The 23,422-nt window shown below is 43.1% G+C and overlaps 1 protein-coding gene across 1 annotated transcript in view; it reads left to right on the forward strand.

Annotated features, from left to right (window-relative positions):
* GRIK5 (glutamate ionotropic receptor kainate type subunit 5) overlaps window positions 1-23,422 on the forward strand; it is a 72,465-nt gene that overhangs the window by 48,003 nt on the left and 1,040 nt on the right. The window contains exons 8-19 of the mRNA XM_026681451.2: window positions 2,540-2,701; window positions 4,452-4,604; window positions 5,534-5,638; window positions 7,156-7,263; window positions 9,171-9,374; window positions 10,349-10,462; window positions 11,537-11,646; window positions 14,309-14,482; window positions 17,013-17,178; window positions 18,367-18,592; window positions 19,387-19,515; window positions 22,979-23,100. Of these exons, the coding sequence (XP_026537236.1) occupies window positions 2,540-2,701; window positions 4,452-4,604; window positions 5,534-5,638; window positions 7,156-7,263; window positions 9,171-9,374; window positions 10,349-10,462; window positions 11,537-11,646; window positions 14,309-14,482; window positions 17,013-17,178; window positions 18,367-18,592; window positions 19,387-19,515; window positions 22,979-23,100 (1,773 nt within the window). The remainder of the gene's footprint in view (window positions 1-2,539; window positions 2,702-4,451; window positions 4,605-5,533; window positions 5,639-7,155; window positions 7,264-9,170; window positions 9,375-10,348; window positions 10,463-11,536; window positions 11,647-14,308; window positions 14,483-17,012; window positions 17,179-18,366; window positions 18,593-19,386; window positions 19,516-22,978; window positions 23,101-23,422) is intronic.

The raw sequence follows: 23,422 nt of genomic DNA on the forward strand, positions 1-23,422 counted from the left end.
CTGATTATTAACGCTTTAACTGCAGCTAGATTTATATTTGCTCAAAATTGGAAAAATGAGAAAATTAATTCAAGATGAAGCCCCTTTGTAAATTTAACATGGATTTTACTTGGAAGCTGTAAGCAAATTCCCAACTATTTTTATACCAGTTGTCTAACAGATAACAGATGATCAGAGTTGGAAGGTACTTGTAGGTCATCTAGTCTACTCCCCTGCCCAAGTGGGAGACCCTACACCCTGACAGATGGGAGTCCCATCTCTTCTTGAAAGTCTCAAGTGATGAAGCTCCCACAACTTCCGAGGGCAACTTCTGTTCCATGGGTTGATTGTTCTCACTGTCAGAAAGTTTCTCCTTATTTCCAGGTTAAATCTCTCCTTGTTCACTTTCCATCCATTATTCCTTGTCTGGCCTTCAGGTGCTTTAGAAAATAGCTTGACCCCTTCATCCTCTCTGGGGCAGCCCCTCAGATATTGGAAGACTGCTATCATGTCTCCCCTGGTCCTTCTCTTCACTAGACTAGTCAGGCCCAGTTCCTGTAACCGTTCTTCATATGTTTAGTCTCCAGTCCCCTAATTATCTTGGATGCTCTTCTTTGTACTTTTTCTAGAGTCTCAACAATTTTTTATAGTGTTGTCTAGTTGTCCTTTTACCTGTGGGAACAAAATTCTCAGGGCATCATCATCATCATCTTTGACTTCACACCTGACTGTGATTTGCTCGATATGAAGTGACATGGATCCTCATTTTATTTTTAACGTTCATATATTCCCTGAATGCATCTGTGGCCAGGATGTGTCTGTCTGAGACGCTTCCAGGTGATAAATTATAGATGGATTAAATGTTATGTGGAGTCTGGATACCAATGGATGTGATGTAAAAATCAAAGCATTTCATTTATTCTGATTACATTTTTCGCCAGAATTCTGAGCCGCTGATGGAGGTGTTCAAGGGAGGAATCGCTGATTTATCTTTATTTATGTGATTTATCTTCCTCTCATTCTGGAGGGCCTCCAGATGGTTTATTTGCTTTATTGTTTCGCAATCATTTCACCTTTCTGGTCCTTCCTTTCTGGAGCGATCCCAACAAATCAGGAATCGTGAAATAAACATAGGTAGCCCTTGGCTTGCAATCAGGAGTGGGCTGCTACCGGTTTGCACCGTTTCAGGCGAACCGGATGCTAATTTTACATCTGGTTTGTCGAACCGGTAGTTCGGTTGACCGATGACTGGTTGGCCCCACCAGGAGTCCCCACGTGGCAGGGCCTGTGCAGAGGCTCGGAGATAGTGACAAATGGGCCCCCTGGAGGCTGTGGAAAGCCAGAAACAGGCTCATTTCCAGCCTCTAGAGAGTCCGGGGAGGGTGAAAAATGGGCTCCCGGAAGTTCAGGAAGGCCAGAAATGGGCTTGTTTCGGGTGTCCAGAAGGCCTCTGGAGCCTGAGAGGCCATTTTCGCCCTCCTGGAAGCTCAAGGAAAGCCTCCAGAGCCCAGGGAGGGTGAAAATGCCCCTCCCCTAACATGGTGCAGGAGGCCGGACTAGGCCACGTCCACCCAGATGGCAGAGAACCCATTGCTAAAATTTTTGAAGCCCACTCCTGCTTGCAACTACTTTGGGTCCAGAATTTCCATTGTTTAAACAAGGCATTGAAGAGAGCCAAGCCCAATTTGACAATCTGTTTTTGCCACGGTTGTTCAGTGAACCATTGAGGTCGTTAAGCAAATCTCGCTTTCCCCCTTTGATTTTGCTTGTCAGAAGCCAGTTGGGTGGCGATGATATGACCTTCGGATGCTGCAATTGTTGTAAATACATACCGGTTGCCAAGCACCTAATTTTGATCACGTAACTGCGGGGATGTTGCAACAGGCATAAGCACAAGGACTTGTTGTAAGCCACTTTCTTCAGTGTTGTTGTGACTTTGAATGGTCACTAAACAAAAGCTTGTAAGTTGAGGATTACCTGTAACGACATCATTTAGTTTAGTTTAGTTTACTTTATTGTCATTGCACCATGTACAACGAAATTAAATGCCATCTTCCGTGTACATTATACATAAAAAATAAATAAAACAAAAACACACATCCTTCACATTTTATACAATTTTATTGAAAACCCCTGATATTGCATTAATCAATCAATCAGAATAGAACTGAAAGGGACCCTATACCATTTCAAATAAGTGACTGTCCTCATTTCTTTCCTAAAAACCTCCAGTGATGTAATATTGCACCATACAGTAGAATTCAATAGAGTTACTGCCCTGGGATAGAAGCTGTTTTTTAGTACATTTGTCCTTGTTTTTAATGTCCTGTACCGTCTGCCAGATGGTAATACTTTAAAAAAAAAGGGGGGGTGCCCAGGATGAGATGGATCTTTAAGAATGTTTTGAACTTCCTGGTGTTGATCTCTAGGTTCCCTTCTGTATTTCTCCTTCCTGTTCCTTGGGCAGTCCCTCTTTCCCAGGTTGACCTTTTCAGTTGACCTTTTCAAAGGTATGTTAAAGAGGAAGTTCAGTCCACTAATATGTTCCCCATCCTTCTAGGACTTTCCAATCTTGCACTTGGATGGAATTGTGGATGAACATTCCAATGTGCTGGGCTTCTCCATGTTCAACACCAGCCATCCTTTCTATATGGAATTTGTCCGTAGCCTCAACATGTCATGGCGGGAGAACTGTGAACTCAATCCTTACCCAGGACCGGCAGTAAGTGTGACAACCCAGCATGAGGGTGGAGAGATGACTAGATGGGTGAATGTGTGTGAAGGACTATCTAGCTAAATAAGGACCATGGGATTTGAAAAGGTGGTGTATTTCTTCTTACAAACGGAGCTACAAAATAGCAATCACAGAATCATAATAGTCTTTCTGGGTTCCTCTGTATAAGGAGCCTCCAAACTTGATAACTTTAAGACTTGTGGTCTTCAACTTCCTCATCTTCAACAGCCAGTTGAGGAATTCTGGGAGTTGAAGTCCACAAGTCTTAAAGTTGCCAAGTTTGGGGACTCCTACATATTTGTGGGTAAATGACTATCCCTCACCCTTCTCTTTGGAGAGTTGTGATCTTCAGTTGCTTTATAAAGGAATGTCTGCAGATCTGTGATGGATCTATCATCTATTATCATTTGCTGTTGACAAGAACCCACTTTTCTAACCATCCAAATTAATTAAGAACCCACTTTTCTTAATTCCATCCAAAGGACAAGAGGATTGTTCCCTAACTCTGTTTTCAATTTCTTAGTATATCAAAATCAACTGAGCCTCTAATACTATTAAATAAACTTGGCAGGCAGGTAAAATGCCTGTAGAAAATTACCTCTGGCTTGCCTTGATCTGAAGTTTGAGTCCGTTTTGCTCAGTCTATCATATTTTGTAGTTCATTAAGAGGAAGAGAAGGGAAAGCTAACTCTTCTCAACTGCTAAAAGCATGACTGCTTTCTTGTAGATGGAAATTAATATGACATTGTAAATAAGCAAGAGTTTATTTGCCTGGATATTCATTGGAAGAGATAATGTTGATAGGTATTTATTTTTGACGTTGGCTGAAATTCTGAGTTGGAAATTGTCTGGCAGTTTTAACATCTGAAGAATGCTGGGTAGAAGACAAGAGAAGTTAGGAATCTATGTCTTCTTGATGGACTTCAGCTTTATTCAATACAACATCTGCAGGAAGGATGTTGGGTTGAGGAAGGGTGGATTATTGAGTTGAGAAACAAAGGATATTGGTTTGAGGAAAGATGGATTGGGGGCATGAGGAACAAATTATCGGTTGAGGAAGAATGGATTGTTGGGTTGAAGAACGAAGGATGTTGGGTTAAGGAAAGATGGATTATTGGCTTGAGGGAAGATGGATGTTGAGGAATGAAGGATGTTGGGTTGAGGAAAGATGGATTGTTAGCTTGAAGAAGGAAGGATGTTGGGTTGAGGAAAGATGGATTATTGGCTTGAGGAAGGAAGGATGTTGGCTTGAGGAAAGATGGATTGTTAGCTTGAGGAACAAAGGATGTTGGGTTGAGGAAAGATGAATTGTTGGCTTGAGGAATGTTGAGTTGAGGAAAGATGGATTGTTGAGTTGACAAACAAAAGATGTTGGGTTGAAGACCACAGCTGAAGTCAACCGAGAAGACATGGATTCTTAAATGCGGAGATTCCTAACTGCTTCTACCTAAAATTATTTCTGTTCAGGCAAGCTTCAGAATAAACACTCCTCCACTGTTGACTTGTAGAGATTGTTCAAGATCAGGTTGACTTCATCCTGGTGGAGCACATCCATACTCACTATCTGACTCATCCAACCCGCCTCCCGTTCTGCAGCTGCACAGATGTTTTCGCGTTGTAGCCAAAGGAAGAATAGCTCTGGAAGAACAGGGTAGCAAGGAGGGGGTCCTCTCTCTGCCCCTCCCCCTCCCCAAATGCCATAATTAGCAGCAGCTGAATTATTTTTGTTCCCCTCCAGCTATCAGCAGCCCTCATGTTTGACGCAGTGCATGTGGTTGTGAGTGCCGTGCGGGAATTGAACCGTAGCCAGGAGATTGGGGTTAAGCCCCTGGCTTGCACATCGGCTAACATCTGGCAACATGGAACCAGCCTGATGAACTACCTACGCATGGTGAGTGGCTGCTTCTTCTGGAATGATGGTTCCCTCCCCCACTTTGTTTTTTTTTAAAAGAAGCAAAAGAAGAACATGGAAATACGTGACATGGTTGTGTAAGCGTTGATGTCTGTCTTGTTAGATTTGCCCAAACAAAGGTCAGATGTTCTCAGCTGGAGCAAATACGCCAACTGCCCCGCAAGGTTCCCTAAGAGAAATGCGGCCACTGACTTTTCTGCTCTTGCAATAACGGATGGAAAATTTATCCAATTAAGTGGATGTGCACAAGTCGGTCACCAGAAATAAACCTATCCAAATTTAGCATTTGGGTTGAATCTGTCTGCCAATTTTGTCAATGGTGTTGTCTTATAAAGGCAGCCAAAATGGGAAGGTGTCCTCCCATTTTCCTTTCAGAGTTCTCCCCTCCCTTTTCAACATTTGGCAAGAAAAAATGAAAAACCCTCAAGGGCTATTTTACTACCACATTTCTGTGACACAGCTTAGCACCAGGGTCTCCAAACATGGCCACTTTAATGCTTGTGGACTTCAACTCCCAGAATTCCTCAGCCAGTCATTCCTCAGCCTGCCAAACTATCCAATGTCCTAGGTCAGGGGTCTCCAAACATGGGCACTTTTTGTGGACTTCAACTCCCAGAATTCCTCAGCCGGCCAGACCATCCAATGTCCTAGGTCATGTCTGGCTGAGGAATTCTGGGAGTTGAAGTCCACAGGTCTTAAAGCGCCAGTGTTTGGAGACCACTGACCTAGGACATGGGATAATCTCCCTTCCTTATTTGGGAGATGAAGAGATCCCGAGTTCTTCCTTCTCAAGCTAATTGTAACTTGTGAGCCAGTTTTGGCTGTGCCTCACTCTCATTCTCCTGTGTTCTTCTCTCTTGTCTTCTTCGATTGGCACCCCATTCCTCTGTCACTCCATCCCTGGCTAGGTAGAGTATGATGGGCTGACGGGACGCGTGGAATTCAACAGCAAGGGTCAAAGAACCAATTATACCCTGAGAATTCTGGAAAAAGGACGACATGGACACCGGGAGGTGAGATGACTAGCGCTTGAGCTTAGGATGCCCTGTTTTTGCAAAGATTACAGATAGTCCTCGACTTACAACCATTTGTTTAGTGGCCGTTCAAAGTTACAACGGCCCTGAAAAAAAAGTGACACAATCATTTTTCACCAGGGCGACCGTTGCAGCCATCGTGGTCAACATTCGGACGCTTGGCAAAGGGCTCCTGTTTCAGGAGTCTGGCAGTTGCCCCCATTTAAATCTTGAGTCTCGAGCCAAACTTCCAAAACTTCAGAAGGATTTATTTGGAGTTAACATGCCAGCACTGCCTGGGTGCAGCCGACTCTGAGACACATCATTCATTGTCACCCTTGACCCTAGTTTCCCCCCCACATCCTGGGTATATCGTAATTCATATTCTCCAATGGGACACATCCATAGCCAAGAGGCATCAGTCATGCTCTCCAGTTAGAATTTTGCACAGCAGAAACTTCAGTCACCTAGTTACTATCTTTGAAAACATTTATGGAATGCACTTTCGGTTTTGCAAGCTGCTGCACTGCTCTTTCAAACCCCTTTCCCCCCCTCTTTCCTTTCTGTTGGCAACTCTAAAAAGACCTATAGAAATATTTTATGAGTTGACGTCCTGTTTATGATCGTTGCTGTGTCTCCGGAAGGTCACGTGATCCCCTCTTGCGACCTTCTGACAAGCAAAGTCAATGGGGAAGCCAGATTCACTTAATAGCGGTGTTACACACTTAAGAACTGCAGTGATTCACTTTCTTGCCACACCTGTGGGACGGGATGTGACTCACTTAACAGCTGTCTGGCTTAGCAACCAAAATGTTGGGCTCAATGGTGGTCATAAGTTGAGGACTGCCTGTGTACAGGGTAACTCTAGCAAGAACCTATGATGACCTGGGGCATGACACAAAAATAACAAAGTCACAAAAGTAGAATAAATTCCCTTTAATGCCTCCAACTTGGGCCCCAAGGTCCAATTATCCTCGGCTGGATATCAAACTCTTCCAATAACAGTCTACAAAGGGGAATAAATGCAGTCCGAACCCAAAGTAAAGATAATTAGAAACACACACACACACAAAAACCAACACAAACCATGCTGAAGTAATTAACACAGCAGGCCAGGATGATAAATTGCAGACTTTCACAAGATAATGCAGCAACCACATTTGGGAGGATAATAAGCCTCGACAGAGATAATGCACGCTTTGCTTCCAGGAGCTATGTAAAACGCCCCACTTATATCCTGCTCTCCATCTGCAACTAAATGAAAGGGATCAGGGCCCTTTTCTCTCCCGTAAGCCACATTGCTCCCTTCTCCGTTCCTCCCTGTGTACCTTAGGATGAAGAGGGGGTGGCCCTGGGTCGTCCTCTGAAGGCCCAGCCAGACTGTGCCCTTCCCCCATTTCTTCCACAGCCACCAGCGCCACACTCCCACTCCCTGTCAGCTGCTCAATCTCCACCTCAAGAATCAGACTCCAACAAGGGCATGACAGAACCTATAACCAGGGCTTCTTTCTCAACAGATTGGGGTGTGGTACTCCAACAAGACTCTTGCAATGAATGCCACAACGCTGGACATCAACGCCTCAGAAAGCCTTACCAATAAGACCCTGGTCATCACCACCATCTTGGTAAGCGCCCTCCTTGCCTTATTCTCAGGGGTATTTCTCCACCTTTTGAAAATAGTTGTGCAGGTGACTTGGTTAAAGTCATCCAAGCAGGCAAAGGAGAACTGGGGGGCCCTTGGAGATGTGAATGCAAGGGAGTTTTAGCTTGTTTTGAAGTGTTTCATGTGGGAAAGAGAGGTTCCTTGATCTCCTCTTTCCTGTTTGGTGGTGCCTTGATTCCAATCACAGAGACGATTGTGAAAGGTGAATAACAGAATATCAGAGTTGGATGGGAGCTTGGAGACCTTCTAGTCCAGCCCCCCCTACCCAGGCAGCCAACCCTATGTACCATTTCAGACAAGCGGCTTTCCAGCCTCTCCTTGAAAACTTGGAGCATTCACAACTTCTGGAGACAAGCCCGTCCACTGATCAATTGCTCTCACTGTCAGGAAATTCCTCCTCAGTTCCAAATTGCTTCTCTCCTTGATGAGTTTCCATCTATTGCTTCTTGTCCTGCCCTCACATGCTTGGGAGAATAGCTTGGCTCCCTCTTCTTTGGGGCAGCCCCTGAGATATTGGAACACTGCTACCATGTCACCCCTAGTCCTTCTCTTCACTAGACTAGCCATGCCCAATTCCTGAAACTGTTCTTTGTATATTTTAGCCTCCAGTCCCCTAATCACCTTTGTTGTTCTGTTGTAGTCTCAACGTCTTTTTCACATCATGGCATACTTCCTTTTACATAGTGAAGACTTCCTCCAAATAGTTTGGAGTAGTTCTTCAGTTCCAAAAAGTAGTTGAAACGGCTGCTTGAAATGGGCAAACTCTTACGGCTCATCCTTTAGGCTGAAAATGGGATGGCGGTTGTGAGGGGTAAACAATAATTAATGTCTGGCATGTACTTCTCTACAATGGACTGATGACAAGCATGCTTCAGTTGAGGAGCGGGAAAAACAAGAAGAATTAGGCAAATTAGTGAAGAGCCGTGATTGCAACTGTGGTTTTCATGCACAAAAGAAATGTCCATCCTTCTGTGTATGAGTGGGTACAGAGAAACAAAAGGCGCAGATTGTTGGGTTGTTATGATGTGCTGTTGTTGAGTTTCTGGAGGGATGTGGCTGGTTCCTCGTCTAGAACATTCACCAGAATAGAGGCAGGGACCAGCGCTCTTGAGCTAATTTCAGAAGTGCTCTGTGTAAGTGGTTAGGACAGATATCTGGGGGAACACCATGGCTCACTTCTCTAGTAGGCTGATGAATGGGAAAGGAAAGAGAGAAATAGAGGAAGAGAAAGAGGGAAGGGGTAGGAAAAAGGAATAGCGACCCCATCCTCTCATGGCCATCTGATGGATAGCATCTGACCGATAGCTCAGAGAGTCAATCTGGCATAGTAATTAAGGTGCTGGCCTATCAACCAGGAGACTGAGTTCTAGTCCCGCCTTAAACATGAAAACTAGTTGGGAGACTTTGGGCCAATCATCAGAAGACTCTTGATTTCTAGACCCACCCTAGTCATGAAAACTGGTTGGGGGACTTTGGGTCAATCATCAGAAGACTCTTGAGTTCTAGTTCCACCTTAGACATGAAAGCCAACTGGGGGACTTTGAGCCAATCACCAGGAGACTCTGAGTTCTAGTCCTGCCTTATCTATGAAAGCCAATTGACTGTCTTTGAGCCAATCACACTCTCTCAACCCAACTACCTCATAGGGTTGTTGTTGTGGGAAAAATAGGAAGAAGTAGGACTATTGTATATGTTTGGGTTTGGGTTTCTCCTGTCAAAAATATGTCAGATCTTGAGGACAGTTGTCTGTTATATACTAGCTCAAGGGTTTCCAAACTTGGCAACATTAAGACTTGTGGACTTCAACTCTCAGAATTCCTCAGCCAGACCATGCCACCTCATATTATACCCTGGATTTCCCTCTTACAGGAGAACCCCTACGTGATGCGTCGGGCAAACTTCCAGGAACTATCCGGTCCTGCACAGTACGAAGGCTTCTGCGTGGACATGCTTCACGAGCTTGCCGACATCCTTAAGTTCCGTTTCCAGATCAAATTGGTGGATGATGGGCTTTACGGGGCTCCTGAACCCAACGGATCTTGGACCGGCATGGTGGGAGAACTCATTAACAGAGTAAGCATCTTTGCTTCTAGGATCTGAATGGGTTAGGCCGCAATTGAACATTTGTTTGTGGGTGTGCTTATCCAGAGAAGGCCGTCTACAAAATGACTCACAATTACTCAGTTGTAGGCGAACCAAATCTGGATCCAAACATTTGGATAAGAAAGCATCAAAGGGATACATATTTTCGCTGTCTCTCTCTCTGCCACTTTTTTTCTAGCGTTTTTTGAGATTGCTGCAAGCAAGAGCTGGTAGCTCAGACCGATCAATCTCTTTTAACAATCCCTTGCAGGATGGAGTCTGGGCAACGGAATGGAGCTGAGCTGGCCGGATGCCCTTCCTGTCACCAATGCGGAGGATTTTTTTGCCCCCAGCAGACATATTCTCAGTGTGCCCAGAGAGAGAGAAATAATCTGCCTCTACCTAGAATCGAACTCACAGCCTCCTGATGGTGAGGCGAGAGCGCCACCTCTAGGCCACCGCACCTTGTAGCTCAGATCAATGCTGTTAAAATAATCAAAGGATTTACAGATACTCCTTGACTCACAATAGTTCATTTAGTGGCTGTTCAGATTACAATGGCCCCGTAAAAAGCTAAGTAGTCACACTAACAACTCTTGCAGCCTCCCCATTTCTTGCCACAGTTGTTGAGTAAATCACTGCGGTTGTTATGTTAGTAACCCAGTTGTTAAGCAAGTCTGGCTTCCCCATTAACTTTTCTCATCTGGAGGCCGCAAAAGGGGATCACAGGACACATCAAGGGTCATAACTATGAGTCAATTGCCAAGGATTTGAACGTCGATGAACAATCGTTCAGTGTGAAACAGGACGATAAGTCATCGTAACTTAGAATGGTCACTAAACGAGCCGTCAAGGACAACCTGTAGCCTTTGCTTGGGCTCCAACCAGCCAGTGAAGGCCCAGGGAGCAGCAGGTGTTATTCTGTGTACATGACAATTAGTGTTCCCCGTGCTTTGCTTTTCCAGAAAGCCGATCTGGCGGTGGCTGCCTTCACCATCACAGCTGAACGCGAGAAAGTCATCGACTTCTCCAAGCCCTTCATGACTTTGGGAATCAGCATCCTGTACCGTGTACACATGGTAGGTACAACTCCATCTTAAAAAGTGGAGGGAAGAAGAGTGGGAGATTATCTGATGATCTGGGAGAATACTGGGCTGATAACAATAGCACTTAGATTTATATGCCGCTTTACAGTGCTTTTACAGCCCTCTCTAAGTGGTTTACAGAGTCAGCCTCTTTCCCCCAACAATCTGGGTTCTCATTTTACCTACCTCGGAAGGACGGAAGGTCGAGACCACCTTGAGCCCGGTGAATTGCCAGATTGCAGGCAGCCAACAATCAACATAAGTAGCCTGCAGTACTGCACACTAACCACTGCGCCACCATGGCTCACTTCCTTCAGGCCTTACCTTAGTTCTACTGAGTCAAGAGGCGGTGACAAAATTGTACCTATTAAGTATTATAAGGCTATATTTAATGCAGGAGGTTCCTCGACTTGGAAACTTCCAGATGGATGGACCTCGCCTTCTAGAATTCCCCAATCAGCCTGGAATTCTGCAACTAAGTCCACTCATAGAGAACCAGTTTGGTGCAGTTACTAAGGTCACTGGACTAGAAACCAAGACACTGAGCGTTCTTGTCCTGTCTCAGACACCAAGTTAACAGGGTGAAATTCAGCCAGTCACTCTCTCAAATTTAGAAAGAAGGCAATTGCAAATCATTTCCAACCCCCCCCCTCCCAAATGGTGCTAGGACTTTGGAGGTACACATGGACATACACACACACTGAGAGAGAAAGGGAGGGGGAGACAGAGAGAGAGAGAAAGAGAGAAAGAGAGAGAGAAAGCAGGAGAGAGAGAGAGAGAAAGCAGGAGAGAGAGAGAAAGGGGGAGAGGGAAAAAGGGAGAGAAGAGAGGAAGCGGGAGAGAGAGAGAAAGGGGGAAAGGGGGAAAGGGAGAGAAGAGAGAGGGAAAGAAAGAAAGGGAGAGAGAGACAGAATGGGGGGGAGAGGGAGATTTCCACATATCTAGAAGTTGGTAAGTTTGCAAAAAACATATTTAATGCAACACACTCTTTGGAACTACGCTTGATATAAGGAAATTCAAAAAATACTTCAGTGAACCTATTCTAATCTTTTTTTTTTTCTTCCATAGGGACGCAAACCGGGGTATTTTTCCTTCCTTGACCCCTTTTCCCCAGCTGTTTGGCTTTTCATGCTTCTTGCCTATCTTGCAGTCAGCTGCGTCCTCTTTCTGGCTGCTCGGTAAGTCCCACCTGTGAGAGATTCATCTTAGACTCAAGGTGCCACATCCAAGGCACCATAAGCATCATCTCAAGCAAGTGTGGATTCTTTAGATCAGCGTTTCCCAACCTAGGCAACTTTTAAGAGGCATCGACTTCGACTCCCAGAATTCCCCAGCCAGACATGTTGGCTGAGGAATTCTGGGAGTTGAAGTTCACACATCTTCAAATTTCCAAGCTTGAGACACACAGCCTCAGTTGCTTCTTCTTGGAACGCTGTTTTGTTCTGTGATCCTGTTGTCAGTAAGTAGGACTAGACTGAGTCTAATAAAGTTCTAATAAAGTAATTGCATTCTACCTGGAAATAATTCTGAAGCAAGAAAAAGTAAGCTCACATTTCAGGTTTCTTAAAATTTTATAGAAACTTCTTTTGTCCCTTGGTTTTTGTTAGAGAGATGATTATTAGCCCGCAGAAGAAATAGGAGTGTTGCGAATGTCTGAAACCCTCCCTAGTTTCTGGGACTGTATAGGTGAGGGGGGAGAAATGTACTTTCAGACTTGCAAGATTCTGTTAGGGTCGTCTTACAATAAAATAGAATGAGTTCATCTGGATGTGCTTTCTAGATGGAACACCTTGCAAGATTAGTATCATTCTTACAAGTTTGACTTTACAGCCCAAAGAACGAGTGAGGGTCTGTTCTGTGTGCTAAACTGCTTCTTATCTGAGCATTCCCCTCTCTGTGGGTCTTTCCATGATCCTTCCCACATCCCATTACACGTAGTATTGTTTTACTATTTCATTTTAAAATATATTTTAAATTTTACACTTTAAATTTTACAATCTAAAACACACAGTTTAAAATGCTTTAATGCTTTAATGTTTTACCATTGTAAAACTCCTCCTTTTCAATAGGCTAGTATAGGGGGGGGAGGTGGAGTCAAAAGAGGAAGCAGCCTAGAATCTCTCCATAGCCACAAGCAGACACATGGGTAGCAATACAGATAGTCCTCAACTCGCAATTGCAATGGAGCCCAACATTTCCATTGCTAAGCGAGACAGTTGTTAAGTGAGACTGGCCCCATTTTATGACCTTTCTTGCCCCAGTTGTTAAGTGAGCCATGTTAGTAACACGGTTGTTAAGTGAACCTAGCTTCCCCTTTGACCTTGTTTCTCAGAAGGTCACAAAAGGGGAGCCCATCACCCTGGGATACCACAACCGTCATAAATACCTGCCAGTGTCAGGATTCCGGTAGTCACCCCCATTTAAATCCTGAGCCTCGAGCCAAACTTCCAAAACTTCGAAAGGATTTATTGAAAGTTAACATGTCCGGCACTGCCTGGGTACAGCCGACTCTGAGACACATCATTCATTGCCACCCTTAACCCTGGTTTCTCCCCCACCCCATGGGTGTATCATAATTCATATTCTCCAATGGGACACATCCATAGCCAAGAGTCATCGATCCTGTTCTCCAGTTAGAATTTTGCGCGGCAGAAACTTCAGTCACCTAGTTACTATCTTTGAAAACATTTATGGAATGCAGTTTTGGTTTTGCAAGCTGCTGCACTGCTCCCTCTCCTCCTTTTCTGTTGGCAACTCTAAAAAGACCATAGAAATATTTTATGAGTTGACAGCCAGTTGCCAAGCCTCTGAATTTTGATCATTTAACCATGGGATGATATGTAAGATGAGCATGAATATAATTGAAGTCCATGAAAAGAGAGATACCTGGGTCCAAGTTACTTTCCAAAAAGATCTTTTTTATGTTTTGTGTGTTGTGTGTATATGTTGTTGTTTTTTGGGGGAGAATTAATAAAACCTTGTAGAAATATAGAATGAGAATAATGGTAACTAAGTCAGAAAGAAATAGATGAAATAATAATAATAAAACTGAATAAGAGTAAAGAGAAATAAAGGGAAATTGGATAAGAGGTTTTTGTATGTTTATATGGAAATGGTTTAAAACAGAATTATAGTTTATCTGACTTGTTAAATTTATAATGGAAAAAGGTTTAAACATGTAATGGATAATGATGACTTGTGTGTTTTGAAAATTAATAAAACTTGTTTTTAATAAAAAACCATGGGATGCAAAGGATATGCTGTTGTCACTTTGAACGGTCACAAAACCAATGGTGGCAAGGACAACCTGTAAATCAGTTTAATTGGTCCTTCTCGTGAGGATCTGATCTTTCACGCCTGACATCTAAAAGTCAGAAGAGTCGTCTGTAAAGATTCTCTACAGGTGATGGTTGTCCCAAAGGTGCTTTTTTTTTTCAGGAGGCAACTGGATTTTCTTGTTTTTTTTTTCTTTTGAAGACGTTTCGCTTCTCATCCAAGAAGCTCCTTCAGCTCTGACTGGATGGTGGGGAATGGAAGGATTTATACTCCTTGCAGACAGCTGGTCATTTGGATCCTTTTAGGGAGTCCTTGAGGCCACTTGGAGGTTTTATCTGTGCCCTCGGGGTCATCTGAGTGGTGCTCCTGGTTCCTGTAGTATGCAATTTTTTCCTCTGGAAATCCATTCCTATCCCCACACCATTCCAAGGAAGTTCATCCCAAATTGTATAGCTAAAAGTCTGTAGAGATTCTCAGTGAGAAGAGTTGCTTTGTTGAGTGAGAAGGGGGCAGCATATAAACTTAATAAAGGAAAGAAGTCTGAACCGTTGCTTCCTTCCACAGGCTGAGTCCTTACGAATGGTACAACCCTCATCCTTGTCTCCGGGAGCGTCATAACATCCTGGAAAACCAGTACACACTGGGAAACAGCCTCTGGTTCCCAGTTGGGGGCTTCATGCAACAGGGATCAGAAATTATGCCCCGAGCTCTTTCTACTCGTTGTGTCAGCGGTGTCTGGTAAGCAACATTCAATGTATAGAATGGGAAGGTTGCGTGTCTGTGTTTATTTTCATAGTCATAATGTACACTGAAGATGGTATTTAATTTCGTTGTACAAGGTGCAAGGACAATAAATAGCAATAGCAGTAGCACTTAGACTTATATACCGCTTTATAGTGCTTTACAGCCCTCTCTAAGCGGTTTACAGAGTCAGCATAATGGCCCCCCAACAATTTGACCCATCTTGGAAGGATGGAAGGCTGAGTCGACCTTGAGCCTTGGTGGGATTTGAACTGCCAAATTGTAGGCAGCCAGCAGTCAGCAGAAGTAGCCTGCAGTATTGCACTCTTAACTACTATTGCACTATAAACTAAACTATATGACCAACAACCGAGCCGGCTGAAAGAGAGAAATCATGCAGAGAAAATTGCACAACTTCTTCCCCACCCACTGCATGGAGTACAGACAGTCTTCGACTTACGACCACAATTGAGCCCAACATTACTGTTGCTAAGCGAGACATTTGTTAAAATGGGGAATTTGGCTCCAATTTTAGGAACTTTTCTTGCCATGGTTGCTAAGCGAACCACTGCCGTTGTTAAATTAGTCATATGGTTGTTAAGTGAAGCTGGTCAGAAGGTCCTCCCAAAAGGGGAATCGCGTAACCCCAGGACGCTGCAACCGTCATAAATACAAGTCCATTACCAAGCATCTGAATTTTTGATCGCGTGACCATGGGGACGGTGCCACGGTCGTAAGCGTGAAAAACTTTAGTCCCTTTTTGCAGTGCTGTAGTATCATTGAACGGTCACTAAAACAAGCTGTTGTAAGTTTTGTTTGCAACAGGTTTGGAAAAAAAATCACAACGCTCTTATCTTCCACCTCCCTTGAAATATTTAATGTCTGGGGACGATGGTTGTTGTTGTTCTGGTTGTTTCCCTCACTCTGGAACATAGTGCCCTCTTAAATACATCGTGCCATCACCTACAGATTTCGATGGTTTTTTTTAACGGAATCCTAATGAGCAATCCTTAATTGGGAGCTTAATTGGCACTAAAACTTTAGCTGATTAATCAGTGGGGAGCAATTTTAATTGGCGAGAACAACACTTCATCTGTGGGATTGTATATTAAGGGCATATTGGTTGTGGCATGTTGATGCAATAGGCAATCTTTTTTTTTCCTTTTTTCAATGATGATTTCTAAGAAGGAATTGCAGTATATCAGAGGGTATAGCAATAGCACTTAGACTTATATACCACTTCACAGTGCTTTTACAGCCCTCTTTAAGCCAGCGGTCGCCAACCGGTGGGCCGCGAGAAAATTTTGGTGGGCCGCAAAGAAATCTCACCCCAAGAGCACGCCCCCCAAAGCAATTAATCCAGGCTGCACAGAAACACAAGGCTGCTCAGCCCACATGGCCCGCGGGAACCCCCCCGCCCACTCACTCCTTGCCTGGAAAACTTGTCTGCTAAGTTGCTATTTTTCCTTTTTCCGACCATCATCTGTTCTGCTGTGCTGGGAGATTTAGATTAGCTAGGAAGCAGGAAACTGTTGGATTTCTTGCTTTCTAGCTAAGCACAGCCGAACCTCCCTCAGGACTGAAGGTTTGCTTGCAAGCAAATTCAGTGCAGACTCACGGCAAGCAAATTTGAGAGACTGAGCTAGCCGATGGCAGATAGATAGATCACTCAATGATTCTGTGAGCAACTCAATCTGCCTGCTTTGCCTGATTTTGGATAAAAGTTGCTTTTTATATATATCAAAAAATCAATATTTACCTCACTGCTCATGCACGCACCTCACAGCTGATTTTCGGCCCGTTTGAAGCCTTTTTTAGCCTCCCAGAGGATTGAGGAAAGCCTCTGCAGCCCAAAAAATAGACCTGTTTCGTCACTTCCTGTATTTCCGGAAATACCAGAAATGACGAAATGGGCCTATTTTTTGGGCTGCAGAGGCTTTCCTCGAGCCTCTGGGAGGCCGAAAAAGGCCTCAAACGGGCTGAAAATCACCTGGGAGGTGCAGTGCAAGTAAGGGGGCGGGGGGGGGGGGAATTGCACATGCATGCGCAGGGGGCGTGGGAGCAGCGCATTGCCTTCTGGGTGCTGACATTTTTGGCACAGGAGCCCAAAACGGTTAGCCACCACTGCCCTACACCATTTCTGACAGATGGCCGTCCAGTCTCTTCCTCTTATTTCCAGGTTGAATCTCTCCTAGATCAGTTTCCATCCATTATTCCTTGCGTGGCCTTTGGGTGCCTTGGAAAAAACTTCTCTTGTGCAAGCACCCACCGCTTGCACAAGTGGAGCTGCGCATGTGAGCACCCTTGCCCACTGCTTGTGTAGAATCATCCCCTCTCTCCCCCTTCTACCACCGCTGGAAAGATTTGCGACCGGGGTCTTAGGAGACCCATGTAAAGAGTTGTCTTGCCAAGACTTGTACCTTAAGTCAACGTTGAAGGTGAAAAGTCCTTGTCTCTCTCTAAAAAAAAAGTCCTTGTCTCTCTCTAAAAAAAAATCAAACCGGGTTTCCTCGTTGTTGTTCTAAAGGTGGGCCTTCACTCTGATCATCATTTCCTCCTACACGGCCAACCTTGCTGCCTTCCTCACCGTGCAGCGCATGGAGGTGCCTATAGAATCGGCGGACGACTTGGCCGATCAAACCAACATTGAATACGGCACCATCCATGCCGGTTCCACCATGACCTTTTTCCAGGTGAGTGTCGTTTTCTCTTCACTTTTTCACGGCTGGGCTGCTGAGGGCTGTCTTCCCTAAACCCCTGCCGTCTTAGGTGATGGAGGCTACCGGGTGGTTGGGCATGGCAGAGCTTTTGTAGTTTCCCCGAAGAAGCAAAAAACTAACTACCGTTGTAGCTCTCCGCTGTCTACGTGCGTTAGTTGCAAAGGCCCTATTGTACACCTCTGTAGTGTTTTGATGAGGGCATTGCTTTCTGCTCGATTGTTTGTCTGGTATTAATTCCTTCTTATCTGGGTGTAGGCTGGTCTTTTTCGTGTCTTTCTTTGGATTTTTTATGGTCTTTTTCTAATGGTGTGCAAATGTGGTATATCTCTATGTGTCAGTTAAGGGCTGATTTGTCTGAATGACGAAGAATTCCAAGAATTTCCTAGATTTTTCTTGGTCTAGGAAGTTTACACCTTCCCAGTTGAAATAATGGTTGAGTCTGTTTATTGACCAGTCTATTCGGATCTTCTCTTCTCTTCTCTTCTCTTCTCTTCTCTTCTCTTCTCTTCTTGCCCTGCCCCGCTCTTCCTCTCCTTCCTTCCTCCCTTCTTCCTCCCTTCTTCTGGCAACCTGTATCCATAGTAACAGCAGCCGTCTCTACTCCGAGAGACATTAATGAAGGGAAATCAATCATCAGAGAAGGTGGCAGGCCTTGATGACAGGAAAGGAGAAGCCACATCTGCTTTACTCAGATCTCTGAAAATTGGTTTTTTTATCCTGATCCAAAAAGCCCAGCTTGTTGCAGTCTGCAAGGCCATCGTTATTTTTAATAAGGAGACCGCCTTGGCCTTGCCATGTTTAAAAAGCTTGGCTTGTATAATTTGGGGTTTTTTTCCCCCCTTTTAAAGAGTTTCTTAAAAGCTGCCTTACTTTTCTGGTTCTGCCACAGGAAAAAGGGCTCATGATTTTAATGATAAGCTGAAGCAAAATGAGACCAGTTTCCCTCCCAATTTTGAGAGACGCCTATTTGCTGGGAAGATAAATTAGAGAGGCAGGAGAAGACATATGTGTCTCTGTTATAAATTCCTTGGAAAAAAGTTTGCAAGCGCAGTTAGTCAACAAATAATAAAGGTGTGAGTCATTCTACTACACTGTGCCTGAAAACGCTCCGTCTGCCACATTAAACTTCCTGAGGTTTTGCTTCTCTCTCTTCCCAATCAGAATTCTCGCTATCAAACTTACCAGCGCATGTGGAATTACATGCATTCAAAGCAACCGAGTGTCTTCGTAAAGAGCACAGAAGAGGGAATTGCTCGGGTGCTGAATTCGAAATATGCCTTTCTTTTGGAGAGCACGATGAATGAATATCACCGGAGGCTCAACTGTAACCTTACCCAGATCGGGGGGCTACTAGACACCAAGGGCTATGGCATCGGGATGCCCCTGGGTGAGCAGTGGTAACTAGTTCGGCTTGGAGGAGGAGGAGGAGGAGGAAGAGAGAGAAGAGGAGGGGGAGGAAAAGAAGAAGGAAGAGGAGGAGGACAAGGAGGAGAGGGAATTGGAGAAAGAAGAAAGAGGGAAGAGGAGGAGGGAAGAGGAAGGGGAGGAAGGGGAGGAAGAGGATGAGGAGGAAGAGGAGGAGGAAGAAAGAAAGGAACAGACGGGAAAGGAAGAGAAAGAGGGGAGAGGAAGAGGAGGAAGGGGGAGGAGGAGGAGAAAGAGAGAAGAGGAAGAGAAAGAGGAGAAGGAAGAGGAGGACAAAGAGAAGGAGAAAGAGGGAAAAGGAGGAGAAGGGAGAGGAAGAGGAGGAAGGGGGAAGACAAGGGGGAAGACGAGGACAAAGAGAAGGAGAAATAGGGAAGAAGGAAGAGGAGAAGGAGAAGGAGGAGGAGGAAGAGGAGAAAAAGAGGGAAAAGGAGGAGAAGGGAGAGGAAGAGGAGGAAGGAGGAAGACCAGGGGAAGACCAGGGCAAAGAGAAGGAGAAATAGGAAAGAGAAAGAAGAAAGGGAAGAGGAGGAGAAAGGGGAGGAGGAGGACAAGGAGGAACAGATGGAAGAGGAGGAGGAGAAAGGGAAGAGGAAGAGGAGGAAGGGAAAAAAGGAGGAGGAAGAAGAGAACAGGGAAGAGAAAGAGGGAAGAGGAGGAAGAGGAGAAGAAGGAGGAGGAGGAGGAGGAGGAAGAGATGAGAGAAGAAAGCGGGTTGCTGCCTCATGGTTTGCCCCCCTTATCCTCCTCGCGCAGGTTCTCCATTCCGGGACGAGATCACCCTCGCCATTCTGCAGCTTCAGGAAAACAACCGACTGGAAATCCTGAAACGCAAATGGTGGGAAGGGAGCAAATGCCCCAAAGAGGAAGACCATCGGGCCAAAGGTCAGACATTAACCAGTAGAAAACATTAACATCCGTTAAGCGAGTCTGTCCCACTTTTACGGCCTTTCTTTCCCCCCCCAGTCGCTAAGTGAATCATTGCATTTCTTAAGTGGGTTACATGGTGGCTAAGGGAATTTACAGGATTCCCCACTGACTTTGCTTGTCAGAAGGTCGCAAAGGCAGATCCACCCCTACACCCCCTGGGACGCTGCGACGACCGTCATAAATATGAAACCAGTGGCCAAGCGGCTGGGTTTTGATCACGTGACCAGAGGGATGCTGCAACGGTGGTCAGAGTGAAAAACAGTCATAAGTCACCTTTTTTTTTTTTCCCCAGTGAAGTTGTAGTGACTTTGAACCAGTGGTGAAATGCTACCGGTTCGGCCCAGTTTCATCGAACCGGTAGCAAAAAATGCTACCAGTTCTGCCAACTGATAGTAAAAAAAAACAACAAAAAAAAAACTTCGGCGATCAGCTGAGAGGACGAAGAAGAAAAAAGCCCAGGATCGGGCCCTCCCACCTGCCTCTGCGCTTTTCTATCTCCTCTCGGCTGATTGGCGCGGCAGAGCCTCAGCTGGTTTTCAGGAAGCCGCTTGCGCACGTGCGAAGTGCGCGATCACCGATCTGGTAGGGAAACTGGTAGAATCCCACCACCGCTTTGAACGGTCACTAAATGAATTGTATTTCATGGTGGGGGCGGAGGTGGTACTTGCAATCCCAGATGTAAGTTTTGCAAAAGCGCCCTCTTGTGGCCATACAGTAGATTGCAGACAGGAAAAGCTCGAACCTCTTACAGATGAAATGAAATAGAATTCTTTTATTGGCCAAGTGGGATTGGACACCCAAGGAGTTTGTCTTGGTGCAAATGCTCCCAGTGTACATAAAATAAAAGATACATTTGTCAAGAGTCAGGAATCATCAGGTACAACACTTAGTAATAGTCATAGGGTACAATAAGCAATCAAATCATACTAGGAAACAGTCAATATAAATCATAAGGATACAAGCGACAAAGTTACAGTCACAAGTGGGAGGGGATGGATGATAAGGAGTGATGAGAAGATTATCTATCTATCTATCTATCTATCTATCTATCTATCTAGAATAGAGAATAGAGTAGAACATTAGAATGGAATGGAATGGAATAGAATAGAATAGAATAGAATAGAATAGAATAGAATAGAATAGAATGTAGTAAAATAGAATGGAATGGAATAGAATGGAATGGAATGGAATAGAATAGAATAGAATAGAATAGAATAGAATAGAATAGAATAGAATAGAATAGAATAGAATAGAATAGAATGTAGTAAAATGGAATGGAATGGAATGGAATGGAATAGAATAGAATAGAATAGAATAGAATAGAATAGAATAGAATAGAATAGAATAGAATAGAATGTAGTAAAATAGAATGGAATGGAATGGAATGGAATAGAATAGAATAGAATAGAATAGAATAGAATAGAACAGAATAGAACGTAGTAAAATAGAATGGAATAGAATAGAATAGAATAGAATAGAATAGAATAGAATAGAATAGAATAGAATAGAATAGAATAGAATAGAATGTAGTAAAATAGAATGGAATGGAATAGAATAGAATAGAATAGAATGTAGTAAAATAGAATGGAATGGAATGGAATAGAATAGAATAGAATAGAATAGAATAGAATAGAATAGAACGTAGTAAAATAGAATGGAATGGAATAGAATAGAATAGAATAGAATAGAATAGAATAGAATAGAATAGAATAGAATAGAATAGAATGTAGTAAAATAGAATGGAATGGAATAGAATAGAATAGAATAGAATAGAATAGAATAGAATGTAGTAAAATAGAATGGAATGGAATAGAATAGAATAGAATAGAATGTAGTAAAATAGAATGGAATGGAATAGAATAGAATAGAATAGAATAGAATAGAATGTAGTAAAATAGAATGGAATGGAATAGAATAGAATAGAATAGAATGTAATAAAATAGAATGGAATGGAATAGAATAGAATAGAATAGAATAGAATAGAATAGAATAGAATAGAATAGAATAGAATAGAATAGAATAGAATAGAATGTAGTAAAATAGAATGGAATGGAATAGAATAGAATAGAATAGAATGTAGTAAAATAGAATGGAATGGAATAGAATAGAATAGAATAGAATGTAGTAAAATAGAATGGAATGGAATAGAATAGAATAGAATAGAATAGAATAGAATAGAATAGAATAGAATAGAATAGAATGTAGTAAAATGGAATGGAATGGAATGGAATGGAATGGAATAGAATAGAATAGAATAGAATAGAATAGAATAGAATAGAATAGAATAGAATAGAATGTAGTAAAATAGAATGGAATGGAATAGAATAGAATAGAATAGAATAGAATAGAATAGAATGTAGTAAAATAGAATGGAATGGAATGGAATGGAATAGAATAGAATAGAATAGAATAGAATAGAATAGAATGGAATGGAATGGAATAGAAATAGAATAGAATAGAATAGAATAGAATAGAATAGAATGTAGTAAAATAGAATGGAATGGAATGGAATAGAATAGAATAGAATAGAATAGAATAGAATAGAATAGAATAGAATAGAATAGAATAGAATAGAATAGAATAGAATAGAATAGAATGTAGTAAAATAGAATGGAATGGAATAGAATAGAATAGAATAGAATAGAATAGAATAGAATAGAATAGAATAGAATAGAATGTAGTAAAATGGAATGGAATGGAATGGAATAGAATAGAATAGAATAGAATAGAATGTAGTAAAATGGAATGGAATGGAATGGAATGGAATGGAATGGAATAGAGTAGAGTAGAGTAGAGTAGAGTAGAGTAGAGTAGAGTAGTAGAGTAGAGTAGAGTAGAGTAGAGTAGAGTAGAATAGAATAGAATAGAATAGAATGTAGTAAAATAGAATGGAATGGAATGGAATAGAATAGAATAGAATAGAATAGAATAGAATAGAATAGAATAGAATAGAATAGAATAGAATAGAATAGAATAATAGAACAGAACAGAACAGAATATAATTCTTTATTGGCCAAGTGTGATTGGACACACAAGGAATTTGTCTTGGTGCATAAAAGAAAAGATACATTCATCAAGAGTAAAGAATCATCAGGTACAACACTTATGGTAGTCATAGGGTACAATAAGCAATCAAATCATACTAGGAAACAGTCAATATAGATCATAAGGATACAAGCGACAAAGTTACAGTCATACAGTCACAAGTGGGAGGGGAGGGGTGATAAGGAGGGATGAGAAGATTAATAATAATTATTATACCAAAGTGACCATTGCCACTTTGTACAGCCATGAAACAAATGATTGTAAGTCGAGGACTAACGGTCCTTCCTACCGGAGGGACATAAGCATCCATGGTCAGGTGTCTCCTATCCTTACTTAACAACTTGTATCATACACACATCATTCTTTACTCCAGGGTTGGGCATGGAGAACATTGGAGGAATATTTGTGGTGCTGATCTGTGGACTCATCATTGCCGTCTTTGTGGCTGTCATGGAATTTGTGTGGGCCACCCGGCGCTCAGCGGAGCACGAAGAGGTGAGTGAAAATTGGGGACGGGTGCAGGGAGAGGCGGGAGAGGAAGGAGGAAAGCCAAGGCTAGGAAAATGAAGGAAGCCTTACATGCGTAAAGATCTCTTATGTCAACTCATAAAATATTTCTATGGTCTTTTTAGAGTTGCCAACAGAAAGGGAGGGGGGAGCTTGCAAACCGAAACTGCATCCCATAAATGTTTTCAAAGATCGTAACTAGGTGACTGAAGTTTCTGCCCCACCAAATTCTAATTGGAGAGCATGATTGATGGCTCTTGGCTATGGATGTGTTCCGTTGGAGAATATGAATTATGATACACCCAGGGGG

The sequence above is a fragment of the Notechis scutatus genome, chromosome 8 (genome assembly GCF_049901735.1).
Source record: "Notechis scutatus isolate UNSWTSFEM ecotype Mainland chromosome 8, rNotScu1.2, whole genome shotgun sequence".
NCBI lineage: Eukaryota > Metazoa > Chordata > Lepidosauria > Squamata > Elapidae > Notechis > Notechis scutatus.